This window comes from Coregonus lavaretus (genome assembly GCF_964263955.1).
Source record: "Coregonus lavaretus genome assembly, chromosome: 16".
Lineage (NCBI taxonomy): Eukaryota > Metazoa > Chordata > Actinopteri > Salmoniformes > Salmonidae > Coregonus > Coregonus lavaretus.
Genome location: NC_140003.1, coordinates 43,979,478 through 44,006,604, shown reverse-complemented (window position 1 = coordinate 44,006,604; position 27,127 = coordinate 43,979,478). Strand labels below are relative to the sequence as shown.

The following is a 27,127-nucleotide window of genomic DNA, read 5'->3' as shown; positions in this document are numbered from 1 at the left end:
CAGTTCCCAATTCCCAGTTCCCAGTTCCCAGTTGTTTTGAACGAGGCATAAATACCAAATACTGAGAAGTGCGTAGAAAAGGTGTACGTAGGAAAGGCATACATTCCTAAATCGGAAACAGGCCCTAGCAGAATCCATTCCACTGTTTGAAAGAGTTACAGACAGCTGAGGGAATAACTGGGTATGTTGGTAAAGAGCTCAACCATATACACTGAGTGCACAAAACATTAGGAACACCTGCTCTTTTCATGACAGACTGACCAGGTGAATCCAGGTGAAAGCTATGATTCCTTATTGATGTCACTTATTAATTCCACTTCAATCAGTATAGCCGAAGAGGAGGAGACAGGTTAAAGAAGGATTTTCAAGCCTTGAGACAATTGAGACATGGATTGTGTGTGTGCCATTCAGAGGGTGAATGGGCAAGACAAAAGATTTAAGTGCCTTTGAACGGGGTATGGTAGTAGGTGCCAGGCGCACCGGTTTGAGTGTGTCAAGACCTCCAACATTGCTGGGTTTCTCACACTCAACAGTTTCCCATGTGTATCAAAAATGGTCCATCACCCAAAGGACATCCAGCCAACTTGACACAACTGTGGGAAGCATTGGACATGGGCCAACATCCCTGTGGAACGCATTCAACACCTTGTAGAGTCCATTCCCCGACGAATTCAGGCTGTTCTGAGGGAAAAAGTGGGGGGGGGGGGGTGCAACTCAATATTAGGAAGGCGTTCCAAATGTTTTGTTTTGGGCTGCCATATCATTGCTGTTGTCCATCACTTTTACCTGAAGTACTTACCTCTGCTGTGGATTGTATTGCGCTGAGACTTTTTTCTTGTGGTTCTTGTCAAACTGTTTCTATACTCCTCAGTGTGGTACTCCTCAGGGTGGTACAGAGGTAGAGGAACATTGATTCAGCTGGCTTTAAATGCAGGCATGCCAGTGCTACTACATCAATATATCTCCTTGTACCATACATACATTGGAGACTTGTTACAAGTAGCTGATCAGTGTTTCCAGATTTCTATGAAATATGACCTATAATTACTTACAATATGAGTGAAATAGTTTTCCTTAAAAAAAAAAGAGGTCATTAAGTATGTTAAAAAAGCAGCTTTTCTGTGTTGGAATGGTGTGGGCGTATCCCAACAACAGAATGGTGTGGGCGTATCCCAACAACAGAATGTTGTGGGTGTATACGTCATAAAAAATATTCACACAAGTATACAGACTGATTGTTCATCCTCCTCTAGACTGCTGATTGGCCAGTTTATCCTCCTCAGGGAGATGACATCATGTTCTATGAGAAAATAGCAAGCAGTTTTGAAACAGTTTGTTTGAGGTGGGGGGAGTTTAACAGTTTATTCTCCAATGTATGCCTCTGCCACAAATACGAGTTTAGGACGAGTCAACAACATTATTTGGAGTTAACCAAATATGAACTTTTAAAAGTGAGATTTTCACTGGGCAGTTACTTTAATGCTTGAGCAGCATAGAAGCAGCATTGGCTTGGCGGATTTGCTGTGTAATGAGGTACACTAGCGGGCTGAGGTCGACACACCTTGAATAAACTAAACCACCCTCATTTAATCTGTGTGCTGTTAAAGATAATTAGTTGGTGTTAAAGATAATTAGTTGGTGTTAAAAAGAAGGGTGACTGAGTCATGATTGCATAATGAGTATGATAATATCAAGTTAACTAGAGTGGGGTCTCGACCGCTATTGTAAACAGTCACGGCTCGTTTTGGTGTGTGTTTGTGGGGTTGCAGCTTTTCCTGACAGTTGATTAAGCAAGATAAATCATGTCAGCCCTTGAACCATCCCTTGGAGAGATAATTATGATCCTCAGGCACAATAAAGCCTGATAGCTTTAGGGGTTCCATTTGTGAAAAAATAATTACATTCTGTGTTCTGCTGTAGCACGTGTGTATACAAATTTAATACAACACACAAGAACAGTAGCTCATATTCACTTGAAAGCTCAGCTTTTTTGCACATAAACTGACGATAAAATTACAAATACATTTGTAAAAAACTGCTTGATTTTTCAGGAACCTCAAATGTTTTTTTTTATGAAAAGGGACATTCCCTGGTTTACCAGAGCAGAGTGACCTTTAAACGTTCATAAGACACTTCACGTTGTATTTCACTTAAATTATATATCCAAGCGGATGTTTCTCATACACTACAGTAAGTGAAGACAAAAGCATATCATTTAACAGAAGCAGACAGGACTCAATACCTTAAACAGCAGCAATTAGTTCAACAGCCTCACAAAATTGGAGCTTGAATTGTGTAAAACACGGACATCTAAATTGAACAGTATACCATGAAAACACATAATAGCATGAAAGCAATGGTTTTCTTCCCCTTCTGCTCACAGCAGTCAGAACCATGGACATACATTTTTTTTTATTTACTTTGAACAACAGACCACAGAATCAAAAGAATACATAGCTAATGTCTGATGGTTTTTGGTTATACAGTACAATGCATGTCTGGAACCTTCCCGGGTGGACACAAATTAACCCCTCCGTCATTCATCTGTGACCTCATCACACGGCACCCAGATGAGAGCAAGGCCCAGACCCTGACCTTTCAGTTCCCAGAGTCCCGCTGGTTTAGACTGGTACACTCCATCCCCCCACACTCCTGGCTGATGATCACAGATCTGATCTCAGAGCTGTGGATAAGGCTGTTGGACAGGGACTTGGGCCTGAGGTCGCAGGCCAGGTATGACGGCTCCTCCAATTCCGTACGGGGCGGTGAACACTGGCCATCTGGGGGTCCGTAGGCACTGCTGTCTGAGCCCCCCTCCCCGTCCCTCCCCACCTCCTCCCTAGGCCCTTTGGTGTGGGAGTCCAGTGGTGTGTTCCCCTTGGTGGGACTGCTGGATGCAGAGGAGCACTCCTGCAGCTGGGGACTTAGGGCACGCTGAGACTTGAAGTAGGGTTTGATGTTGGCCACTAGGATGGTGCTGTCCCGCTGCTCCTTGCCGAATGTGCTGAGGGTTTTTCTGGCTGCGCTGCGGTTGTGGCTGCCATAAATCTCTGTCTCCACCGTGGCCTCCATTCCCACTGCAATTAAAAGGTTGGTGCGATTATCGGCGCTGTCTGCTTGGCTTCCTACCCGTAACTTTGGCATCCAGCATCTGTCAGAATGGCCCAGCGCACGACATTCATCTGTGCAGTGAACATATCTGTCTTGTCCTAAGGAAAGAGTTACAAAGTTGCTATTAAATGATAATCACTTTATGTTCTAGCAGTCTGAATCTTAGAAATTTCCATTCCAAACTACAACATTTTCCGTCTAGATAGAACTGCCAAAGGGGGCGGAGTTGCAATCTACTGTAGAGATAGCCTGCAGAGCTCTATCATACTATCCAGGTCTGTGCCCAAACAGTTTGAGCTTCTACTTCTAAAAATCCACCTTTCCAGAAATAAGTCTCTCACTGTTGCCGCTTGCTACAGACCCCCCTCAGCCCCCAGTTGTGCCCTGGACACCATATGTGAATTGATTGCCCCCCATCTATCCTCAGAGTTCGTACTGCTTGGTGACCTCAACTGGGATATGCTTAACACCCCGGCCGTCCTACAATCTAAACTAGATGCCCTCAATCTCACACAAATCATCAAGGAACCTACCAGGTACAACCCTAAATCCGTAAACATGGACACCCTCATAGATATCATCCTGACTAATTTACCCTCTAAATACACCTCCGCTGTCTTCAACCAGGATCTCAGCGATCACTGCCTCATTGCCTGCGTCCGTAATGGGTCCGCGGTCAAACGACCACCCCTCATCACTGTCAAACGCTCCCTAAAACTCACTTCAGTGAGCAGGCCTTTCTAATTGACCTGGCCCGGGTATCCTGGATGGATATTGACCTCATTCCGTCAGTAGAGGATGCCTGGATGTTCTTCAAAAGTGCTTTCCTCTCCATCTTAAATAAGCATGCCCCATTCAAAATATTCAGAACTAAGAACTGATATAGCCCCTGGTTCACCCCAGACTTGACTGCCCTTGACCAGCACAAAAACATCCTGTGGCATACTGCATTAGCATCGAACAGCTCCCACGATATGCAACTTTTCAGGGAAGTCAGGAACCAATATACACAAGCAGTTAGGAAAGCAAAGGCTAGCTTTTTCAAACAGAAATTTGTATCCTGTAGCACTAACTCCCAAAAAATTTGGGACACTGTAAAGTCCATGGAGAATAAGAGCACCTCCTCCCAGCTACCCACTGCACTGAGGCTAGGAAACACTGTCACCACCGATAAATCTACGATAATCAAGAATTTCAATAAGCATTTTTCTACGGCTGGCCATGCTTTCCACCTGGCTACCACTACCCCGGCCACCAGCTCTGCACCCTCCGCTGCAACTTGCCCATGCCCCCCCCGCTTCTCCTTCACCCAAATTCAGATAGCTAATGTCCTGAAAGAGCTGAAAAATCTGGACCCCTACAAATCAACTGGGCTAGACAATCTGGACCTTTTCTTTCTAAAATTAGCCGCCAAAATTGTCGCAACCCCTATTACTAGCCTGTTCAACCTATTTTTCGTATCGTCTGAGATCCCCAGAGATTGGAAAGCTGCCGCGGTCATCCCCCTCTTCAAAGGGGGTGACACTCTAGATCCAAACTGTTACAGACCTTTATCCATCCTGCCCTGCCTTTCGAAAGTATTTGAAAGCCAAGTTAACAAACAGATCACCGACTATTTCGAATACCACCGTACCTTCTCCGCTATGCAATCTGGTTTCTGAGCTGGTCATGGGTGCACCTCAGCCACGCTCAAGGTCATAAACGATATAATAACCGCGATCGATAAAAGACAGTACTGTGCAGCCGTCTTCATCGACCTGGCCAAGGCTTTCGACTCTGTCAATCACCGCATTCTTATTGGCAGACTAAATAGCCTTGGTTTCTCAAATGACTGCCTCGCCTGGTTCACCAACTACATTTACATTTTACATTTTAGTCATTTAGCAGACGCTCTTATCCAGAGCGACTTACATGAGCAATTAGGGTTAAGTGCCTTGCTCAAGGGCACATCGACAGATTTTTCACCTAGTCGGCTCAGGGATTAGAACCAGCGACCTTTCGGTTACTGGCACAACGCTCTTAACCACTAAACTACCTGCCGCCCCCAGATAGAATTGAATGTGTCAAATCGGAGGGCCTGTTGTCTGAACCTCTGGCAGTCTCTATGGGGGTGCCACAGGGTTCAATTCTCGGGCCGACTCTGTGTATATCAATGATGTCGCTCTTGCTGCTGGTGACTCTCAGATCCACCTCTACGCAGACGACACCATTTTGTATACATCTGGCCCTTTATTGGACACTGTGTTAACAAACCTCCAAACGAGCTTCAATGCCATTCAACACTCCTTCCGTGGCCTCCAACTGCTCTTAAACGCTAGTAAAACTAAATGCATGCTCTTCAATCGAACGCTGCTTGCACCCGCCCGCCCGACTAGAATCACTACTCTCGGCGGGTCTGACTTAGAATATGTGGACAACTACAAATACCTAGGTGTCTGGTTAGACTGTAAACTCTCCTTCAAGACTCACATTAAGCATCTCCAATCAAAAGTTAAATCTAGAATCGGCTTCCTTTTTCGCAACAAAGCCTCCTTCACTCATGCTGCTAAACATGCCCTCGTAAAACTGACTATCCTACAGATCCTTGACTTCGGCGATGTCATTTACAAAATAGCCTCCAACACTCTACTCAGCAAATTGGATATAGTCTATCACAGTGCCATCCGTTTTGTCACCAAAGCCCCATATTCTACCCACCATTGTGACCTGTACGCTCTCGTTGGCTGGTCCTCACTACATGTTCGTCGTCAAACCCACTGGCTCCAGGTCATCTATAAATCACTGCTACGCAAATCCCCGCCTTATCTTAGCTCATTGGTCACCATAGCAGCACCCACCCGTAGTATGCGTTCCAGCAGGTATATCTCACTGGTCATCCCCAAAGCCAACACCTCCTTTGGCCGCCATTCCTTCCAGTTCTCTGCTGCAAATAACTGGAACGAACTGCAAAAATCTCTGACGCTGGAGACTCTTATCTCCCTCAATAACTTTAAGCATCAGTTGTCAGAGCAGCTTACCGATCATTGCACCTGTCCACAGCCCATCTGTAATTAGCCCACCCAACTACCTCATCCCCATATTGTTATTTACATTGTTATTTATTTTGCTAATTTGCACCCCAGATTCTCTATTTGCACATCATCTTCTGCACATCTATCACTCCAGTGTTAATACTAAATTGTAATTATTTTGCACTATGGCATATTTATTGCTATAACTTACTACATTTGCTAACACTGTATATAGATTTTCTATTGTGTTATTGACTGTACGTTTTGTTTATTCCATGTGTAACTCTGTGTTGTTGTTGTTTTTATCGCACTGCTTTGCTTTATCTTGGCCAGGTCGCAGTTGTAAATGAGAACTTGCTCTCAACTGGCCTACCTGGTTAAATAAAGGTGAAATAAAAAAATATATAAAAAAATAAAGGTGCATTTGAAGTATTATCAAATATGAAAGTTAAATAATAAAATTAAATTCAGAGCCAGCTCAATCTCAGCAATAGAGACCCCATATGTCCTCCCACAGCTACTCAAATAAAAAACATAGAAGAATGAATAAATCATTTCTAGGGAATTAGTACAACCACTCCAATTTCCAGTCTGTCAGGACTAAGATCAAGAGAAAATGTGAGTTCAAAATGCATATTAAATCAAAGGGAAGAACAAAACAACAACAGTTCGATTTGGCAAAACTGCAACATGGATCCCATACATTACAATCCCTGTGCTTTTGAAGGCATATCCAGCAAGGCAGACTAACTACAGATTACAGTCAATCTAGCTAGCACATAACGTTCTGAGAACCATCCCAGCTAGCACATAACGTTCTGAGAACCATCCCAGCTAGCACATAACGTTCTGAGAACCATCCCAGCTAGCACATAACGTTCTGAGAACCATCCCAGCTAGCACATAACGTTCTGAGATCCATCCCGTCTAGCACATAACGTTCTGAGAACCATCCCAGCTAGCACATAACATTCTGAGATCCATCCCAGCTAGCGCATAACGTTCTGAGAACCATCACTGCTAGCACATAACGTTATGAGAACCATCCCTGCTAGCACATAACGTTCTTAGATCCATCCCAGCTAGCACATAACGTTCTGAGAACCATCCCAGCTAGCACATAACATTCTGAGATCCATCCCAGCTAGTGCATAACGTTCTGAGAACCAACCCAGCTAGCACATAACATTCTGAGATCCATCCCAGCTAGCGCATAACGTTCTGAGAACCATCACTGCTAGCACATAACGTTATGAGAACCATCCCAGCTAGCACATAACGTTCTGAGAACCATCCCAGCTAGCACATAACGTTCTGAGACCCATCCCAGCTAGCACATAATGTTCTGAGAACCATCCCAGCTAGCACATAGCGTTCTGAGAACCATCCCAGCTAGCACATAACGTTCTGAGAACCATATGTTTCTTAGAGCTTGGTGAGAGCGTGGTTGTCCTATGGTTATTTAGTAAACAACCTTCCCACAACTTTGTGGGAATGTTGCAGGACAGTTGCATGGCTTTGGAATATTCTCAGCACATTTAAGGAACTTGACCAAAAAAATGTTTATTCTTGGTATTTCATTTCTTTAACAGAAGATTTCCTAAAAGTTCAAACATGGTTAGATTTAATTGCAATTTTGGTAATGTTCTAGGAACGTTCTCCAACTGGTTTGACATTGGGAATGTTCTCAAATATTTCAGAGAATGTTAAGAAACAACATTCTTCAATGGGAATATCAGTACTTCAGCATAACGTTTCCTGCAGATTTCCTCATGGTTCTATTTAAAGTCATGTTCTCAAATAGTTCAGAGAACGTTAATTAAACAACGTTCTTCTATGGATATTTCAGTACTTCAGCATAACGTTTCCTACAGGTTTCCTCATGGTTCTATTTAAAGTAATGTTTCAAATAGTTCAGAGAACGTTAATTAAACAACGTTCTTCAATGGGAATTTCAGTACTTCAGCATAACATTTCCTACAGGTTTCCTCATGGTTATATTTATGGTTCTCATGGTTATTTAAAAACATATACATTCCATTCTCAGCATCAATAAAACTCTCTAACCTCTATATTGTTAAGTGTGTTCAGGTTTGTTGGCCTCACCCACTAATTGGCCACACCGGATCTTAATGAGTACTTGTTTCCTTTGAAATGGGGTCTGTTTGAATATAATGAACAGCTTTGTACGCATAAAAAGAACATGGCATGCTAGCTCCATCCTGGTGGCACAGTGGACTAATTCCATGGATAGAGAACAGAAGATTATAGGTGTGAATCTCATAAATGTGTTTGCATGATTAATGCCTAAGGAAATTAATTTATATCTGTGCTTGAAGCTAAAAAGAGTTAACCCAAAATAATCTAGCAGTGTTATTAAAAGTATTCATTCAGTGAACGTTTTAAGGAAGTTATAAAAAAACTTCAAGATGGCCTCCTGAGTGGTGCAGCGGTCTAAGGCACTGCATTGCAGTGCTGAGGCGCCACTACAGCCTTGGGTTTGATCTCGGAAGCCCCATGGGGTGGCGCACAATTGGCCAAGCGTCGTCCGGGTCAGGGGAGGGTTTGGCCAGGGAGGGATTTCCTTGGCTCATTGTGCTCTCGTGACTCCTTGTGGCATGCCGGGCACCTGCCAGCTGACTTTGGTTGTCAGTTTACTCCAACACATTGGTGCGGCTGGCTTCTGGGTTAAGCGAGCAGTGTGTTCAGAAGCAACGCGGCTTGGCAGTTCATGTTTCGGAGGACGCGTGACTCTCAACATTCTCCTCTCCCAAGTCCATTGGGGAGTTGCAGTGATGAGACAAGATCGTAACTACCAATTGGATATCCCGAAAAAGGAGGGGGGTAAAAAATTAATAAATATATATATATATATATATATATATATATATTTCTGTTCTCAGAGCGTTAATAAAACCAGAGTAAAACGTTCTCAGAACCTCCCTGCAACCTAAAAAGAAACGTTCCCAGAACAGGCGAAGTTTTCACTTCCGTTCTCAGAACGTTTTAAAAAAACGTTCCGTTTTACTGGTCAGGAAATGTATGGCTTCGTTACCAGAACCAATGGGAAATTAAAAACTTCCAAAGAACCAAATATGGGAAATGCATTTGTTTTGCCTGCTTTTCATCTCATCAGAGGAAAAAACCCACCTGTTTTACATATATATACATATAACGACCACAACACAGGCAGTACGACCAGGAAAGAGACACATTTGAATGTATCTTTACAGGTAGCTATCACCACTGCAGAGAAACTAGACTTTGACAATGATGCAGAGAAAGAGGTCTGTATATTGAAAAGGTTAATAGAAGCATTTGCACTAGTTGATATTTTGGACTACAGTTTTTATGTCTGCGGTGACTAAAAAGCCAGTGTTACATTGCCTTCTCACTGTATGCGAGCTCACAGAACAGGGCTCCGGGCAGCTGAGCGGAAATGGAGGAAAACTAGACTCCCTGCTGACCTGTCATCTTTCCACTCCCTCCTCTCTACATTCTCTTCCTCCGTTTCTGCTGCTAAAGCCACTTTCTACCACTCTAAATGTCAAGCCTCTGTCTCTAACCCTAGGAAGCTCTTTGCCACCTTCTCCTCCCTGCTGAATCCTCCTCCTCCTCCCCCTCCCTCCTCCCTCTCTGTGGATGACTTCGTCAACCATTTTGAAAAGAAGGTTGACAACATCCGATCCTCATTTATTAAGTCAAATGACACCGCGGGTCCTGCTCACACTGCCCTACCCTATGCTTTGACTTCTTTCTCCCTTCTCTCTCCAGATGAAATTTTGCGACTTGGACGGCCGGCTGCCCAACAACCTGCCTGCTTGACCCTATCCCCTCCTCCCTTCTCCAGACCATTTCCGGAGACCTTCTCCCTTACCTCACCTCACTCATCAACTCATCCTTGTCCGCTGGCTAAGTCCCTTCCATCTTCAAGAAAGCAAGAGTTGCACCCCTCCTCAAAAAACCTACACTCGATCCCTCCGATGTCAACAACTACAGACCAGTATCCCTTCTTTCTTTTCTCTACAAAACTCTTGAGTGTGCCGTCTATAGCCAACTCTCCTGCTATCTCTCTCAGAATGACCTTCTTGATCCAAACCAGTCAGGTTTCAAGACTGGTCATTCAACTGAGACTGCTCTTCTCTGTGTCACGGAGGCTCTCCGCACTGCTAAAGCTAACTCTCTCTCCTCTGCTCTCATCCTTCTAGACCTATCTGCTGCCTTTGATACTGTGAACCATCAGATCCTCCTCTCCACCCTCTCCGAGTTGGGCATCTCCGGCGCGGCTCACTCTTGGATTGCGTACTACCTGACAGGTCGCTCCTACCAGGTGGCGTGGCGAGAATTTGTCTCCGCACCACATGGTCTCACCACTGGTGTCCCCCAGGGCTCAGTTCTAGGCCCTCTCCTATTCTCTCTATACACCAAGTCACTTGGCTCTGTCATATCCTCACATGGTCTCTCCTATCATTGCTACGCAGATTCCCCCTTCTGATAACCAGGTGGTGAATCGCATCTCTGCATGTCTGGCAGACATATCAGTGTGGATGTCGGATCACCACCTCAAGCTGAACCTCGGCAAGACGGAGCTGCTCTTCCTCCCGGGGAAGGACTGCCCGCTCCATGATCTCGCCATCACGGTTGACAACTCCATTGTGTCCTCCTCCCAGAGTGCAAAGAACCTTGGCGTGACCCTGGACAACACCCTGTCGTTCTCCGCTAACATCAAAGCGGTGACCCGATCCTGTAGGTTCATGCTCTACAACATTCGCAGAGTACGACCCTACCTTACACAGGAAGCGGCACAGGTCCTAATCCAGGCACTTGTCATCTCCCGTCTGGATTACTGCAACTCACTGTTGGCTGGGCTCCCTGCCTGTGCCATTAAACCCCTACAACTCATCCAGAACGCTGCAGCCCGTCTGGTGTTCAACATTCCCAAGTTCTCTCACATCACCCCGCTCCTCCGCACACTCCACTGGCTTCCAGTTGAAGCTTGCATCTGCTACAAGACCATGGTGCTTGCCTACGGAGCTGTGAGGGGAACGGCACCTCCTTACCTTCAGGCTCTGATCAGTCCCTACACCCAAACGAGGGCATTGCGTTCTTCCACCTCTGGCCTGCTGGTCCCCCTACCTCTGCGGAAGCACAGTTCCCGCTCAGCCCAGTCAAAACTGTTCGCTGCTCTGGTACCCCAATGGTGGGACAAGCTCCCTCACGACGCCAGGACAGCGGAGTCACTGACCACCTTCCGGAGACACTTGAAACCCTACCGCTTTAAGGAATACCTGGGATAGTATAAAAGTAATCATTCTACCCCCCACCCCCCACCCCACCCCCACAAAAATATATTTAAAAAAATATATATATACTCTAAAAATTAAAAACAACAAAATTAGACAAATATAAAAAATTATAATTGTAAAGTGGTTGTCCCACTGGCTATCATAAGGTGAATGCACCAATTTGTAAGTCGCTGTAATGTAAATGTATGCGTTGAATTCAAATGAGTTCAGACAATTAAGAATTTCTATATGGGTTGAGCACCTGTTGAGAGAGGTGCTATCAAGGCATTTTATGTTTATTTTGCAATGCATATGGCAAGTGGGTAAATATAGGAAACTATCATACCTTGACTCACAGTGAAAGTTTATTTTCACAGCTTACAGGCGAAGACTCTCACCTTGCCTGAAACAATAGCTCTTCATTATCAAAGTTAGTGTGTTTGTGTCAAACAAGTTGCACACCCCTTGCCCAGATACATCTTCAGTGGTGGATGGTTATGCAGATTTGCCATGTCTCACACAACACAGACCACCCACATGGTACCGCCATTCCCTTTGTACATACATATGTAGGATCTTAATTTGACCAGTTTCTCACAGCAGGAAAAGAATCCTACAGTAACAGGAAATGTGAATTATTATGTAGATTATAATTAATGGACATTTTTGTAGGGGTTGATACATTTTTCATTAGGGCAAATTAAGTCAGAACTGTTAAAGTGGAAACTACAAACTTTAGAAACCTTTTTTAAAACTCAAATACACGTTAGAATTTCCTGAGACGCAGGATTTCTTTTAGCGACAACAGAGTGGTCAAATTAAGAGAGAACAGCTACACAGTACTGTAGCTATTTCTGAAGACATTGTCGTTGATCTTACAAAACATAGACAGACTAGACATCTGGCTGTGTTTTGCCATGTACCTGCCAGAGTCAGTGTAATTAAAATCTCTTAAGAGCACCATAGAGTTCCAAGACTAATCATCTTTAATGGATCTACAATTGGGGTGTGCCTTGTGGATGCTTGTTAAAAGCCAGGGAAACAAAGGAGCTATTTAAAGGGATCACAAGGGTGGGGTATTATGGCTAAGCTGAAGGGAAAAACACGTTTTCAAAGACAAAGAACCTGCCTGGTCGTTGTAAATAGAAAAAGCCTAGCAACAGAGACACCCAGTTTGTACGCATCTAGAGGCTCCTGGAGACAATACATTTTTATAGGGGGGAAGCTATTGCGAGACACCCAGGTGCATACATTACCTGTATCAAAGCTGTGAGGAGACTGGAGTCTTTGATTAAAGGTGAAAATACAAAAACACTACTTAATCCACACTGTTGTTTGGGCTTGTGGTGACTTTGTATTAAGTCTATACTATTGTTCCAGGCCATATGATCCTGTCCAGGTAAAGAACATTTCAACCTACACTTCACTACGTGGGCACTGGGTCCTATAGAGAGAATACATCATGCAGAAACAGATTGCTTGGCGGATCAACTGACTGCAAACTACATGTCAATTCAATATAAAACTGACCAACCCCTACAGTAACCATTTAGTGTGACAATTAGTTTAGCTTTAAAACAATATTTTTGTACAACCAAAGACACAACTCTGAGTACATCAGAAAAAAAAGCATTAACACAAGCCATTCATATTAAATGCATTACCCCATTTTTTTTTCATTTATCTTATCTCACAAACGCACATCTATAAATTAATTGACATTCCAGTCAAGTAAGCATCAGTGCTTAGTGTAAATTCCATTCTGCACATATGAAACATCTCTTTCAATATCGTTCCATTTGATTGGCCTTTGAACAGGGTCTGGAGAATAACATTCAGAAATATGGTGGGATTGAATTTACACCTCTCACAGAGAGTCTGGCCCTGCCGTTTCCCCTGACAACACACACACACACACACACACACACACAGACACACAAATACACACAATCCCACACATCCCCCTGGCAACCATCTCTGTCCTCTTGAGCATGCCACAAACACACAGCTCATAGCAAATGGAGTGGAAAGTAGCCCACCTGATGACCTCAGTACTGTCCAGGGACCTGATGACCTCAGTACTGTCCACATGATGACCTCAGTACTGATGACCTGAGTACTGCCCAGGGACCTGATGACCTCAGTACTGTCCAGGGACCTGATGACCTCAGTACTGTCCACATGATGACCTCAGTACTGATGACCTCAGTACTGCCCAGGGACCTGATGACCTCAGTACTGTCCAGTGACCTGATGACGTCAGTACTGATGTCCACAGTTCTGTCCAGGGACCTGATGTCCACAGTTCTGTCCAGGGACCTGATGTCCACAGTTCTGTCCAGGGACCTGATGTCCACAGTTCTGTCCAGGGACATATCTGGCAATGTTCTTTACAGCCCAATTCGTACAGTCCCATTTTTACCACATTCTTGCCGGGATCAGCATATGATATCTCCCGTGCACATGCCGGCAAGTTTAGGAGTGGGAGTAGACATGGGCCGATGTGGGTGGACGTCTATTTTAATAAATCCATTGAATATACACCATCACAAAGAAATCCATTATTACTTTGTTTTAGGCAGGTCCTAAGAAACATTATAAGACTAATAAAATATATATTTTCAAAAGAATAGAACGGCATATTTAGAGTTTCATAATGTTGCTGGTCTGTGCACCCTATTTGCTACATGGATACTCCACGCACATGAAATCAATAGTTATTTTGTTCATTAAACAGACAAGACACACTTAGGCAACCCTGATCACAGTTAACACACATATATTTTATAGAAGGCTGAGAAAATAATTAAATATTAAATATTAAAATACAAATAATATTATTCCCACACAACTTGCGTCACGACAACGTGCTGTCATATTTAAAAAAAAAAGTGTTATTTTGCAAGCCAATGCTTTTATGATCCATGTTCCATATCTTTCCTACCCTCACTCTGATTTGTTAGGGAGCAGGCGTAGGGCGTAGGGCGTAGGGTGTAGGGCGTAGGGTGTAGGGTGTAGGGCGTAGGGTGTAGGGCGTAGGGTGTAGGGCGTAGGGTGTAGGGCGTAGGGAGCAGGGCGTAGGGTATAGGGTGTAGGGCATAGGGAGCAGGCGTAGGGCGTAGGGCATAGGGCGTAGGGCGTAGGGAGCAGGCGTAGGGCGTAGGGCATAGGGCGTAGGGCATAGGGCATAGGGCGTAGGGCGTAGGGTGTAGGGTGTAGGGTGTAGGGCGTAGGGCATAGGGCGTAGGGCGTAGGGAGCAGGCGTAGGGCGTAGGGCGTAGGGAGCAGGCATAGGGCGTAGGGCGTAGGGAGCAGGCGTAGGGCGTAGGGCGTAGGGCGTAGGGTGTAGGGTGTAGGGAGCAGGCGTAGGGCGTAGGGCGTAGGGTGTAGGGCGTAGGGTGTAGGGCGTAGGGTGTAGGGCGTAGGGCGTAGGGAGCAGGGCGTAGTGCATAGGGCGTAGGGAGCAGGCGTAGGGCGTAGGGCATAGGGCGTAGGGTGTAGGGTGTAGGGCGTAGGTCGTAGGGTGTAGGGCGTAGGGAGCAGGCGTAGGGCGTAGGGCGTAGGGCGTAGGGAGCAGGCGTAGGGCGTAGGGTGTAGGGCGTAGGGAGCAGGCGTAGGGCGTAGGGCGTAGGGAGCAGGCGTAGGGCGTAGGGCGTAGGGTGTAGGGCGTAGGGCACAGGCGTAGGGCATAGGGCGTAGGGTGTAGGGCATAGGGCGTAGGGCGTAGGGAGCAGGCGTAGGGCGTAGGGTGTAGGGCGTAGGGTGTAGGGCGTAGGGTGTAGGGCGTAGGGTGTAGGGCGTAGGGCGTAGGGCGTAGGGCGTAGGGTGTAGGGCGTAGGGTCTTACATTGAGAGTATCTTCATCACAACATCCGCAGGCTTTTGGAGTTGCCTTTACGTGATCCAGAGAAATAATAGGCCTACATTTGATTTAGGCTAAATGTTTCTGATCAGTCCTGAGCTACACATCCTCCATTATTTGCTAGAGAATTAACCAAATATACAGACGGAGATTCAGCTAAATAAATCTCATTGATTGATTGATTAACCCTTGGCCTACAATGGTCATGTGGAAGTTTTCCATGTGGAAATGTAATTAACATATATTTTTTTTAAATCCCCATAAAAATCTGTCTGTTTAAGCTAGAGATTCGGGATGTCTCAATCCACCGCATTCGCCGATGTCAACCTTCCGCATCTGCGGTGAAAGGTGACAGAGCTAGAGCGGTGTTTGTCAGACCACGAGACATCCCGAAAATCGGTCTTCTCACGAAAACGTCTGTAGCGTCCGAACGATTTGGCCTACAAACTATTATGGTCTACAATTCATTGAAAGCTGAGACTCTCACGAACACGATGGTGTTCTCTGTTTTGCTCCAGGACGCCAACAAGCCTCACAAGACTAATCTGAAGGGCCCCGGTACCAGTTTAAAAAAATGAATGGAAGTACTGTGCAGCGACACTCCCCATCCAACCTGACAGAGCTTGAGAGGATCTGCAGAGAACATTGGGAGAAACTCTTCAAATACAGGTGTGCCAAGCTTGTAGCATCATACCCAAGAAGACTCAAGGCTGTAATCACTGCCAAAGGTGCTTCAACAAAGTACTGAGTAAAGGGTCTGAATACCTATGTAATATGATATTTCAATTTCTAAAAACCTGTTTTTGCTTTGTCATTATGGGGTAATGTGTGTAGATTGATGAGGAAAAAAACCAATTTGATCAATTTTAGAATAAGGCTGTAACGTAACAAAATGTGGAAAGAGTCAAGAGGTCTGAATACTTTCCGAAGGCACTGTATATGTAAAAATATATAGTTTCCTGATCATTCTTATATCTCTTCTTATATCTCTCAGATATAGGACAGATACTTCAGAACAAACTTAATTTTGATTTATTTTGGGACTATCTGTTGTTCCATGTTGGGAATCTGTTTGTTTCTGTTGGCTAACAGTAGTAATGCCAAATTAATGTTTCATCCAATAATTGTTTTATATATATATTTTTATACCTTAAGGGGTCTTAAAATTCAAAATCAAATAGCTAAATGATCCTTGGTATGACCATCTTAAAACAATTTAACTTAGACCCCCTCCCCCCTCCCCCGGCATACACAGGGCTTAGACTCTGGGTTAAGACAAGTCACAGGCCTAGGCTACTAGATGACTGCGAGTGAAGAGCTAAATAATCCACGTGTTAAATCAGTTAAAACAATAACAAAGTGTTTCTATAAAAAGCTGGAGAAATTTAACCACTCTCAAATTCAAAGACAGAGCTATGGATGCAAGGTCTGACCATCCATGATATCAACATTATAGTTTTAACCATGTTTTGAGGCTATACAGTGTTTGTTTACATTTACTTTGTTTACAAACATTGGAGTAAAACAAGCGTATATTTTGGGTTCTGATGGGGAACGAAACTTGAACTAAGCTCATGAAGCATTTAGAAGTTCTATACTAAATGAGCCAACTGGACAAGACAATCATTAGCAGCACTCACCTCAATTTAGCTAACATTTCTACTGCCTAATTGTAGCCTAACCAATATCCAAACGGCGATTCAGTGAAAATAAAATTCTGACATTGATTTATTTATCAAGACGAGTCCCCACACTTGTCTCAAAGCAGCACGAAACGGTGCTGAAATAATTGACAATATTATAACAATTGGATGACTTGGGGAGTTTCAGTAAACAACAATTTGATGCCTTCAATTGCATTACCTTACTTTATTATTTACAAAAATTGTCATTCAGTTATATTTATTCCCACAGTAATTCTTTATGGATCCATCCAGTTGTGGTTAAGAAAACAGTGCATATGTGGTGGGCTATGTGAAGAGATTGGTGAAGCCTCGCAAAGTTTAGAACTGGCAGGAGAATAGTAACCAATGATTTATATATACATCATTGATAGTAACGGGCACTGCTTAGCAACCATCAAGAGCTTAAGAGCATAGTGCTACCAATGCCACCTCAGCATTACGGCGACGTCATACCAACGCCTCGATCACACTGACAGCGTCATTGCGCAAAATGGTACGCAGCATCATCTGGATATGTGTGCAACAAAAGTTCAACATTCACCTTCTGCTACCATTTCTGTCAAGCCGTCGACGCATAGAGTTTGATGCATACGTTCGATAAATCCAACGTATGCACCACAGAGAACGCACTGCAACTGCCTCTGCAACGCAATGCTGCAAGGCAAACGCAGCGTTCCATTAGAAATGAATGTACTTCTGGTGTAGCAAAATGCAATGACGCTGTCGGTGTGATCGAGTCGTAAGCCATAGGCAGAACTTTATCGCAATCATGACTAGGTTGGTTAGCGGAAATAAAAGTACAGGCTTTGTTGCCGGCAATACATTTCATATATAACAAAAAGTTGGCAAAAAGTTGGCGGGATGCTAAAGTTGGCGGGATGCTAAAGTTGGTTGGGATGCTAAAGTTGGTGGGATGCTAAAGTTGGTTGGGATGCTAAAGTTGGTGGGATGCTAAAGTTGGTGGGATGCTAAAGTTGGTGGGAAGCTAAAGTTGGCGGGATGCTAAAGTTGGTGGGATGCTAAAGTTGGCGGGATGCTAAAGTTGGTGGGATGCTAAAGTTGGTGGGAAGCTAAAGTTGGTGTGATGCTAAAGTTGGTTGGGATGCTAAAGTTGGTGGGATGCTAAAGTTGGTGGGATGCTAAAGTTGGCGGGAAGCTAAAGTTGGTGTGATGCTAAAGTTGGTGGGAAGCTAAAGTTGGTGTGATGCTAAAGTTGGCGGGAAGCTAAAGTTGGTGGGATGCTAAAGTTGGCGGGATGCTAAAGTTGGTGTGATGCTAAAGTTGGCGGGAAGCTAAAGTTGGTGGGAAGCCAAAGTTGGCGGGAAGCTAAAGTTGGTGGGAAGCTAAAGTTGGCGGGATGCTAAAGTTGGTGGGATGCTAAAGTTGGCGGGATGCTAAAGTTGGTGGGATGCTAAAGTTGGTGGGAAGCCAAAGTTGGCGGGAAGCTAAAGTTGGTGGGAAGCTAAAGTTGGCGGGATGCTAAAGTTGGTGGGATGCTAAAGTTGGTGGGATGCTAAAGTTGGTGGGAAGCTAAAGTTGGTGGGAAGCTAAAGTTGGCGGGAAGCTAAAGTTGGTGGGAAGCTAAAGTTGGTGTGATGCTAAAGTTGGTGGGAAGCTAAAGTTGGTGGGATGCTAAAGTTGGTGGGAAGCCAAAGTTGGCGGGAAGCTAAAGTTGGTGGGATGCTAAAGTTGGCGGGATGCTAAAGTTGGTGGGATGCTAAAGTTGGCGGGAAGCTAAAGTTGGTGGGAAGCCAAAGTTGGCGGGAAGCTAAAGTTGGTGGGAAGCTAAAGTTGGCGGGATGCTAAAGTTGGTGGGATGCTAAAGTTGGCGGGAAGCTAAAGTTGGTGTGATGCTAAAGTTGGTGGGAAGCTAAAGTTGGTGTGATGCTAAAGTTGGTGGGAAGCTAAAGTTGGTGGGATGCTAAAGTTGGTGGGAAGCCAAAGTTGGCGGGAAGCTAAAGTTGGTGGGAAGCTAAAGTTGGCGGGATGCTAAAGTTGGTGGGATGCTAAAGTTGGCGGGAAGCTAAAGTTGGTGTGATGCTAAAGTTGGTGGGAAGCTAAAGTTGGTGTGATGCTAAAGTTGGTGGGAAGCTAAAGTTGGTGGGATGCTAAAGTTGGTGGGAAGCCAAAGTTGGCGGGAAGCTAAAGTTGGTGGGATGCTAAAGTTGGTGGGAAGCTAAAGTTGGTGGGATGCTAAAGTTGGTGGGAAGCCAAAGTTGGCGGGAAGCTAAAGTTGGTGGGATGCTAAAGTTGGTGGGAAGCTAAAGTTGGTGGGAAGCTAAAGTTGGTGTGATGCTAAAGTTGGTGGGAAGCTAAAGTTGGTGTGATGCTAAAGTTGGTGGGATGCTAAAGTTGGCGGGATGCTAAAGTTGGTGGGAAGCTAAAGTTGGTGGGAAGCTAAAGTTGGCGGGAAGCTAAAGTTGGTGGGAAGCTAAAGTTGGCGGGAAGCTAAAGTTGGCGGGAAGCTAAAGTTGGTGGGATGCTAAAGTTGATGGGAAGCTAAAGTTGGCGGAAAAAACGTATTGGTTTGTAAGGTGTATATGGGAGACGTGCCTCATCTTTTATATGCATCGTGTCAAACAGAAAAAGAGCTACATAAACCAATCATAATCCGACGAAGTGGTGAAAAGGACTAGACTGGTGGAAATTGTTTCAAACTCATCAATGCTTGTATGTATTGAGAACATCAACAAGACTTTTGACATAACTGGCATGAAATACTCCTTTTTATGATTCCATATTGTACGTATATCTTCACCATTCTAACAGTCCATTAAAGGCAACTGAGAAGAAACGCATTCTGTCAGCAGTCACCAAAAGCTTTTTGTCTGTTTGTACTGAAGGTGTCTGTCATGCTCTTTTGTCCCTGTCTCGTGATTCAAGCAAGGCTTGCAGAAAGTTAATAATCAAATAATGAAATGTTCAAATGAGACAGCCATCGAGGTACACTTTACAATGCACATGAGCTCGTTTGATTGCTAAAGCTGGCAGAGGATGTTTGAACATTCTTTCCTTCACCAACGGACCCTTTTATCCTCTTAACTATCATCCATGTTCCACTATGGCGCCTTCATGTCATCTTGGCAGTGGAGTTCAACATTTCTGCAACAGCACTGAGCTACAATATGAAGCTGTCTCAACAGAGCTTAGATTTCATTACTGCTGCATAGAATTCATACCGCTACAATCTCGTTTAAGTATTATGATTTCAGTAATCTCTTTGAGGTGTACAGTGTGTAATCATCATTTATTTTAGCTTTACACTGAGGGCGGTTCTGTAGGATTAGGGATAGACAGACTGTCAACACACGTGTTTGTAGCCCAGTGTAGCCCAGTGTAGCCCAGTGTAGCCCAGTGTAGCCCAGTGTAGTCCAGTGTAGCCCAGTGTAGCCCAGTGTAGCCCAGTTTGTAGCCCAGTGTAGTCCAGTGTAGCCCAGTTTGTAGCCCAGTGTAGCCCAGTTTGTAGCCCAGTGTAGCCCAGTGTAGCCCAGTGTAGCCCAGTGTAGTCCAGTGTAGCCCAGTGTAGCCCAGTGTAGCCCAGTGTAGCCCAGTGTAGTCCAGTGTAGCGCAGTGTAGCCCAGTGTAGCCCAGTGTAGCCCAGTGTAGCCCAGTGTAGTCCAGTGTAGCCCAGTGTAGTCCAGTGTAGCCCAGTGTAGTCCAGTGTAGCCCAGTGTAGTCCAGTGTAGCCCAGTGTAGCCCAGTGTAGCCCAGTGTAGTCCAGTGTAGCCCAGTGTAGCCCAGTGTAGTCCAGTGTAGCCCAGTGTAGCCCAGTGTAGCCCAGTTTGTAGCCCAGTGTAGTCCAGTGTAGCCCAGTTTGTAGCCCAGTGTAGCCCAGTTTGTAGCCCAGTGTAGTCCAGTGTAGCCCAGTTTGTAGCCCAGTGTAGCCCAGTGTAGCCCAGTGTAGTCCAGTGTAGCCCAGTGTAGCCCAGTGTAGCCCAGTGTAGTCCAGTGTAGCCCAGTGTAGCCCAGTTTGTAGCCCAGTGTAGTCCAGTGTAGCCCAGTGTAGCCCAGTGTAGCCCAGTTTGTAGCCCAGTTTGTAGCCCAGTGTAGTCCAGTGTAGCCCAGTGTAGTCCAGTGTAGCCCAGTTTGTAGCCCAGTTTGTAGCCCAGTGTAGTCCAGTGTAGCCCAGTGTAGTCCAGTGTAGCCCAGTTTGTAGCCCAGTGTAGCCCAGTGTAGCCCAGTGTAGCCCAGTGTAGCCCAGTGTAGTCCAGTGTAGCCCAGTGTAGCCCAGTTTGTAGCCCAGTGTAGTCCAGTGTAGCCCAGTGTAGTCCAGTGTAGCCCAGTGTAGTCCAGTGTAGCCCAGTTTGTAGCCCAGTGTAGCCCAGTGTAGCCCAGTTTGTAGCCCAGTGTAGTCCAGTGTAGCCCAGTGTAGTCCAGTGTAGCCCAGTGTAGTCCAGTGTAGCCCAGTGTAGTCCAGTGTAGTCCAGTGTAGCCCAGTGTAGCCCAGTGTATCCCAGTGTAGCCCAGTGTAGTCCAGTGTAGCCCAGTGTAGCCCAGTTTGTAGCCCAGTGTAGTCCAGTGTAGCCCAGTGTAGCCCAGTGTAGTCCAGTGTAGCCCAGTGTAGTCCAGTGTAGCCCAGTGTAGTCCAGTGTAGCCCAGTGTAGTCCAGTGTAGCCCAGTGTAGCCCAGTGTAGCCCAGTGTAGTCCAGTGTAGCCCAGTGTAGCCCAGTGTAGTCCAGTGTAGCCCAGTGTAGTCCAGTGTAGCCCAGTTTGTAGCCCAGTGTAGTCCAGTGTAGCCCAGTGTAGTCCAGTGTAGCCCAGTGTAGCCCAGTGTAGTCCAGTGTAGCCCAGTGTAGTCCAGTGTAGCCCAGTTTGTAGCCCAGTGTAGTCCAGTGTAGCCCAGTGTAGCCCAGTGTAGCCCAGTTTGTAGCCCAGTGTAGTCCAGTGTAGCCCAGTTTGTAGCCCAGTGTAGTCCAGTGTAGCCCAGTGTAGCCCAGTGTAGCCCAGTTTGTAGCCCAGTGTAGTCCAGTGTAGCCCAGTGTAGTCCAGTGTAGCCCAGTGTAGCCCAGTTTGTAGCCCAGTGTAGTCCAGTGTAGCCCAGTTTGTAGCCCAGTGTAGTCCAGTGTAGTCCAGTGTAGCCCAGTGTAGCCCAGTGTAGCCCAGTGTAGCCCAGTTTGTAGCGCAGTCAAAGCTATTCGCTGCTCTGGCACCCCAATGGTGGAACAAGCTCACCCATGACGCCAGGACAGCAGAGTCACTGACCACCTTCCGGAGACACTTGAAACCCTACCTCTTTAAGGAATACCTGGAATAGTCTAACAGTAATCCTTCTACATCCCCCCCTCCCCCAGTGGTGGTTGTCCCACTGGCTATCCTAAGTTGAATGCACCAATTTGTAAGTCGCTCTGGATAAGAGCGTCTGCTAAATGACTTAAATGTAAATGTAGGGTCATGTTGGCTTGGTGCAGTGATTGGGAAAACAAGGGTCTGATGCAAGGGTCTGTTAAGCGTCTTCAAGATGTCAGAGAGATAGCTTCCACTCACCCTGGTCGAGAGGCTGGCCATTAACTGCTGTGGCTTTCATCTTGAGGGCCTCCCTGGCAGACGTGTCGCAGGCGGAGCCTTTATTAGTATCCAGGTCACTATCAGCCTGGTCACTATCACCATGGCCACTGTCTCGGAGGCTCGCTCGCTCTGCATCCTTAAACGTTGAGCTGCTGCAGGATGGGGAGAGAAACATTCAATAAAAAAATATCTCATTGGTGGTGTCTGTCTGTCTGTCTGTCTGTCTGTCTGTCTGTCTGTCTGTCTGTCTGTCTGTCTGTCTGTCTGTCTGTCTGTCTGTCTGCCTGCCTGCCTGCCTGCCTGCCTGTCTGTCTGTCTGTCTGTCTGTCTGTCTGTCTGTCTGCCTGTCTGCCTGTCTTGTGATCGCACCTGAGCCCTTTTTGACATGCTTGGCCTGATGCCTTGATATTGACTACAACGTAAATTCAGGTGGTTAGGTAGTTATCATTTAGTGACCTTACCTTTGAGCAAATGGCTGCCTGTTGGCCGCGTTATTGGGCTCCGAGGGGAAATTATCCGTCTGAGAATAAAACCAGAGATAATTATTCGTTTATCGTGCTCCAGAAATTTGTTTTCCATTGATGTGTGCAACAGAATATATTTACAACATGAGATATTCAAAGGACATGTCCATAGCTATGGCTTGGCCTGCATTCCGATCTGTCCATTTGAATCATTTAGGAATACATGAAACATGTTAATAAAAAGAAAATAACCAAATCCCCTTCATGTCCATACTGTATGTGGCTGTGAGCAGTAACGCATCAGCCACTGTCATCTGCATCCACGTTTTTACTCATCATGAGAATATTGTGTTTGTGTTGATCACATGCCCTTGCAACTTGCCCTAGCAACATGCCCTAGCAACAGACCTTGTCATCAGTGTTATCATCTCGGAGACTGTCCTAGATATTTACATCATTAACAACCCGAAAAATACTGATGTGCTGAATAAAATTACATGCATTCCCTGTCAATTGAATATGCTGGCTTGCATAAGCAACCCTGTCATTTTGTACAAGGCAGATCTGGACCCTAGTAAAGGCCTTATCTTGCCAACATTGGATTTGGATTTGTGGAACTGGCCCATGTTTGTGGAGGGCAATAAATGGGATTGTAAGGTTATGCTGTGTGCATCTAGCTGTCTGGCACATAACATTTTACTAACGTGATCAGACAAGCTGTTGTCCAAGCCCAGATTTCAGGCAGGGTTTTGTTTTCCCAGGCGGATTTGGCAGTGACAGCACAGCAGTGCAGTCCAAGACTCACATGGTTTGCATATCTTAACAGAAATGAGTTTCTGATTATTCAGACCACCTGTAAGTTGCTGCTAGAAGTGACTCATAATGGGCCAATTTCAAAATTGTTAGGATCTCTGTGGAGGAGAAGTAGATTGCAAACAGTCTACCAACATATATTTTAATATATTTCTTCAATATGCTTGTAGCGTATTATCCTGTATCGGCTGCATTTTTGAGTCCTTCAATTGGCAAAACCTCCCGAGTTGTGCAGTGGTCTAAGGCACTGCATCGCAGTGCTAGCTGTGCCACTAGAGATCCTGGTTCGAATCCAGGCTCTGTTGTAGCAGGCCACGACCGGGAGACCCATGGGGCGGCACACAATTGGCCCAGCGTCGTCCAGGGTAGGGGAGGGAATGGCCGGCAGGGATGTAGCTCAGTTGGTAGAGCATGGCGTTTGCGACGCCAGGGTTGTGGGTTCGATTCCCATGGGGGGCCAGTATGAAAAATAAAAAAATTATGTATGCACTCACTAACTGTAAGTTGCTCTGGATAAGAGTGTCTGCAAAATGACTAAAATGATAACAAGGAAGTTTGATTGCATGGTGCCTGTGGGTATTGCTTTGAAGAATTACCTCTCTTGTGGCAGATTAGAATACCATGAACGGAGATAAGGTAGAATAAAAGGCTGACAGAAATACAACTCAATGACTCTGTTTCTTACCTGTATCACTGACATTCTCTTCATAGGAGTCTCTGTGGTAAGCCCCGCAAAGCTTGAGTGACAGCCAGCCCGAGGTACCGTCAGGCTGTTGAAAGTGGTTTTCAGATACATGACCTCTGACCTGGGCAGCGTGAGAGGCAGGGGGCTGGTCGCTTGGTAGTGCAAACAGATGGGCGAGGAGATGAGAGACGGGCTGCTCACCACGTTCATCCTGCTCACAGAGTCCCTCTCCTCCATCTCGCTCTGCACCAGCATGATGTCGCTCTTGTTGATCCTCTTCTTCTTGCCGTTTCCAACCGGGGGATTGGAGTTGGGGTACTCGGCCATACGGCAGTTATAATTCCCAGCCTCCTTATCATGATGCTTGGACTTAAAAGCGATGGTAGTCATGACAGCCAGGAGCATGAGGGAGATGATGCAGAGGGTTATGATGAGGGGCAGGGACATGTCCCAGCGCTGCTGCTCCTCACTGGCGCTGGACTCCCCTCCTGCCATGGCTCCTGTGATGGTCTTAATGATGAGCTTAGCCACGGCAGACAGCGGGGGCTTGCCATGATCGGTTACCTTCACTACCAGCTCCACGGCTGGGGCCACGTCCTCCCACACAGCATGGGCAGTCCTCACCTCGCCGGCCACGGGGTCCATCTCAAACAGGTGCTCCTCGTTACCCTCCCAGATCTCGTAGGTCAGACGACCGCTCTCACCGTGGTCCTGGTCAACTGCTCTCACCGTGGTCACTACGTACCCCAGGCCTACATTTCTAGGGACCATGATTTCCGCAGTGTCATTTAGCAGGAGGGGTAATACAATAACTGGTAGATTGTCATTAACGTCAAGCACACTGACCCTGACTGTAGCACTGCCCTCCATATGAGGAGACCCTGCGTCTTTAGCTTGAACTTTGAACTCAAAGAACTTTGTTTGTTCGTAGTTGAAAGACCTTGAGGCGTATATGGCTCCGTTGGTAGGATTGACAGACACGTAGGTGTAAACTGACACGTCTCCGATGTGCGACGGCAAAATGGAGTAGGACACAGTCCCATTCGGACCTATATCTGGATCATGAGCCAGAACTGAGCCCAAGTACTCCCCTGGGATGTTGTTCTCAGGCACCTGGAGCACGTAGACTGTCTTGGTGAAACGTGGCGCATTATCATTCTCATCTAATATTTTCACTGGAAATGATTTGGTGTAATTCAAGGAGGGTATTCCATTGTCTCTGGCCACTATGGTCACATTATATTCATCTTTCAGTTCCCTGTCTAGAGGTCTGTCTGTGAGCAGAGTGTAAAAATTATCATTGTTTTCCTGCAGCCTGAACGGTACATTGCCAAGCACCCTGCATTGGAGCTGGCCATTTCTCCCAGAATCCTTATCAGTGACTCTCACCAGGGCGATGACAGATTCTGGAGGCGCTGCCTCACTGATAGCTCCCTGGCGGACGGAAACAAAACTTATAACGGGCCAGTTATCATTCTTGTCAAGCACTTTGACTGAAATCTTACAATGGCCAGGGATGGGGTTAGGCCCCAGGTCCTTGGCCTGCACATCAAATTCAATGGTCGGACTATCCTCATAGTCAATTTCTCCTTGAATCTTAATGACACCTGTTTTGGGGTCAATAGAAAACAGCTCCTGGACTCTATCGGATGCATATCCACTGAAAGAATAGACTACCTGTCCATTGCTGCCCTCATCTTGGTCAGTTGCATTCAGATCTATCAGCATTCTTCCAGGCGGTGAGTTTTCAGGGAGCTCCAGCATGTAGGCAGGTTTGTCAAATACTGGGCTATTATCATTTGAATCAGTAACTCTCACATTGATTTGCATGGACCCTGATCTTGGATACTCGCCTCCATCAATGGCTGTCAAAAGGAGGGTGTGATGAGACTGATCCTCCCTATCTAGAGGGCGCTGAACCACCAATTCAGGATATATGGTTCCATCGCCCCTCAATTTCAAGTCCAAAGAAAATGTATTGTAATCATCTCTGGTGACCTGATAAGTCTTTATTCCGTTTTGCCCAGAATCTGAATCGTACGCAATTGTTAGAGGGAACCGTGTCCCAGCAGCTGCATTCTCTGAAATATCTATATTGATGTGATCTGAGGGGAAACTGGGTGAGTTGTCGTTTATATCCACTACATCAATCTTGATCATGCATATTTCCTTGTCGTTGGCAAACACTTCCATGGAGAGCTGACACTTGGGGTTGCGTCTGCACAATGTCTCCCTGTCAATACGCTGTTTGGTAAAAACCAGCCCACTCTCCGGATCCACATCAATGAGATGTGGAGCAGAATTCTCCAGAACTCTAAAGTTCGATTTTTTCCCTCTCTCCACCGGTCCAAATCCGGCATCCTTAGCAATGTTTCCGATAACAGTTCCAGGTCCCTGCTCCTCCGGAACGGAATAATTGAGATTTTTCAGTGTCCGTGCTTTAGCCCACAAGAGAAGGAAAAATAAGACAGGAAGACGCATATCCCTTTACTGTGTAGGATGCGCGTGCTTAAAAAATGTCCCTTTTAACTTCCAACCTGTTGATTTGTCCAGAAGCCACACTACGACTAAAATGACACGAGACAGGTCGTTTTGTATCCAAGACGACAGAGGATATTTAATCGATTTATGAGCCAGCCTTTTCCCTCTTTTACGCGGTTATTCTAACCTCCTTCACATTCCATATACAGCTATGATGAACTATTTC

At 45.7% G+C, this 27,127-nt stretch overlaps 1 protein-coding gene across 2 annotated transcripts; it reads right to left on the bottom strand.

The window, feature by feature from the left end:
- Nucleotides 1–1,911: 1,911 nt before the first annotated feature.
- LOC311143249 (protocadherin-17-like) lies at nt 1,912–26,901 on the bottom strand (the record flags this gene model as incomplete). Of its 2 annotated transcripts, none has more annotated exons than XM_084179062.1 (4): nt 1,912–3,209; nt 22,438–22,610; nt 22,920–22,978; nt 24,421–26,901. In XM_084179062.1, the coding sequence occupies 4 exons, from the start codon at nt 26,899–26,901 to the stop codon at nt 2,599–2,601; spliced, it is 3,324 nt and encodes a 1,107-aa protein (XP_084035188.1). In that variant the 3' UTR covers nt 1,912–2,598. The 2 variants fall into 2 exon arrangements, with proteins under 2 accessions (XP_084035188.1, XP_084035189.1); XM_084179063.1 differs by having other exon boundaries at nt 1,918–3,209; nt 22,438–22,607.
- Between the last annotated feature and the right edge of the window lie 226 nt (nt 26,902–27,127).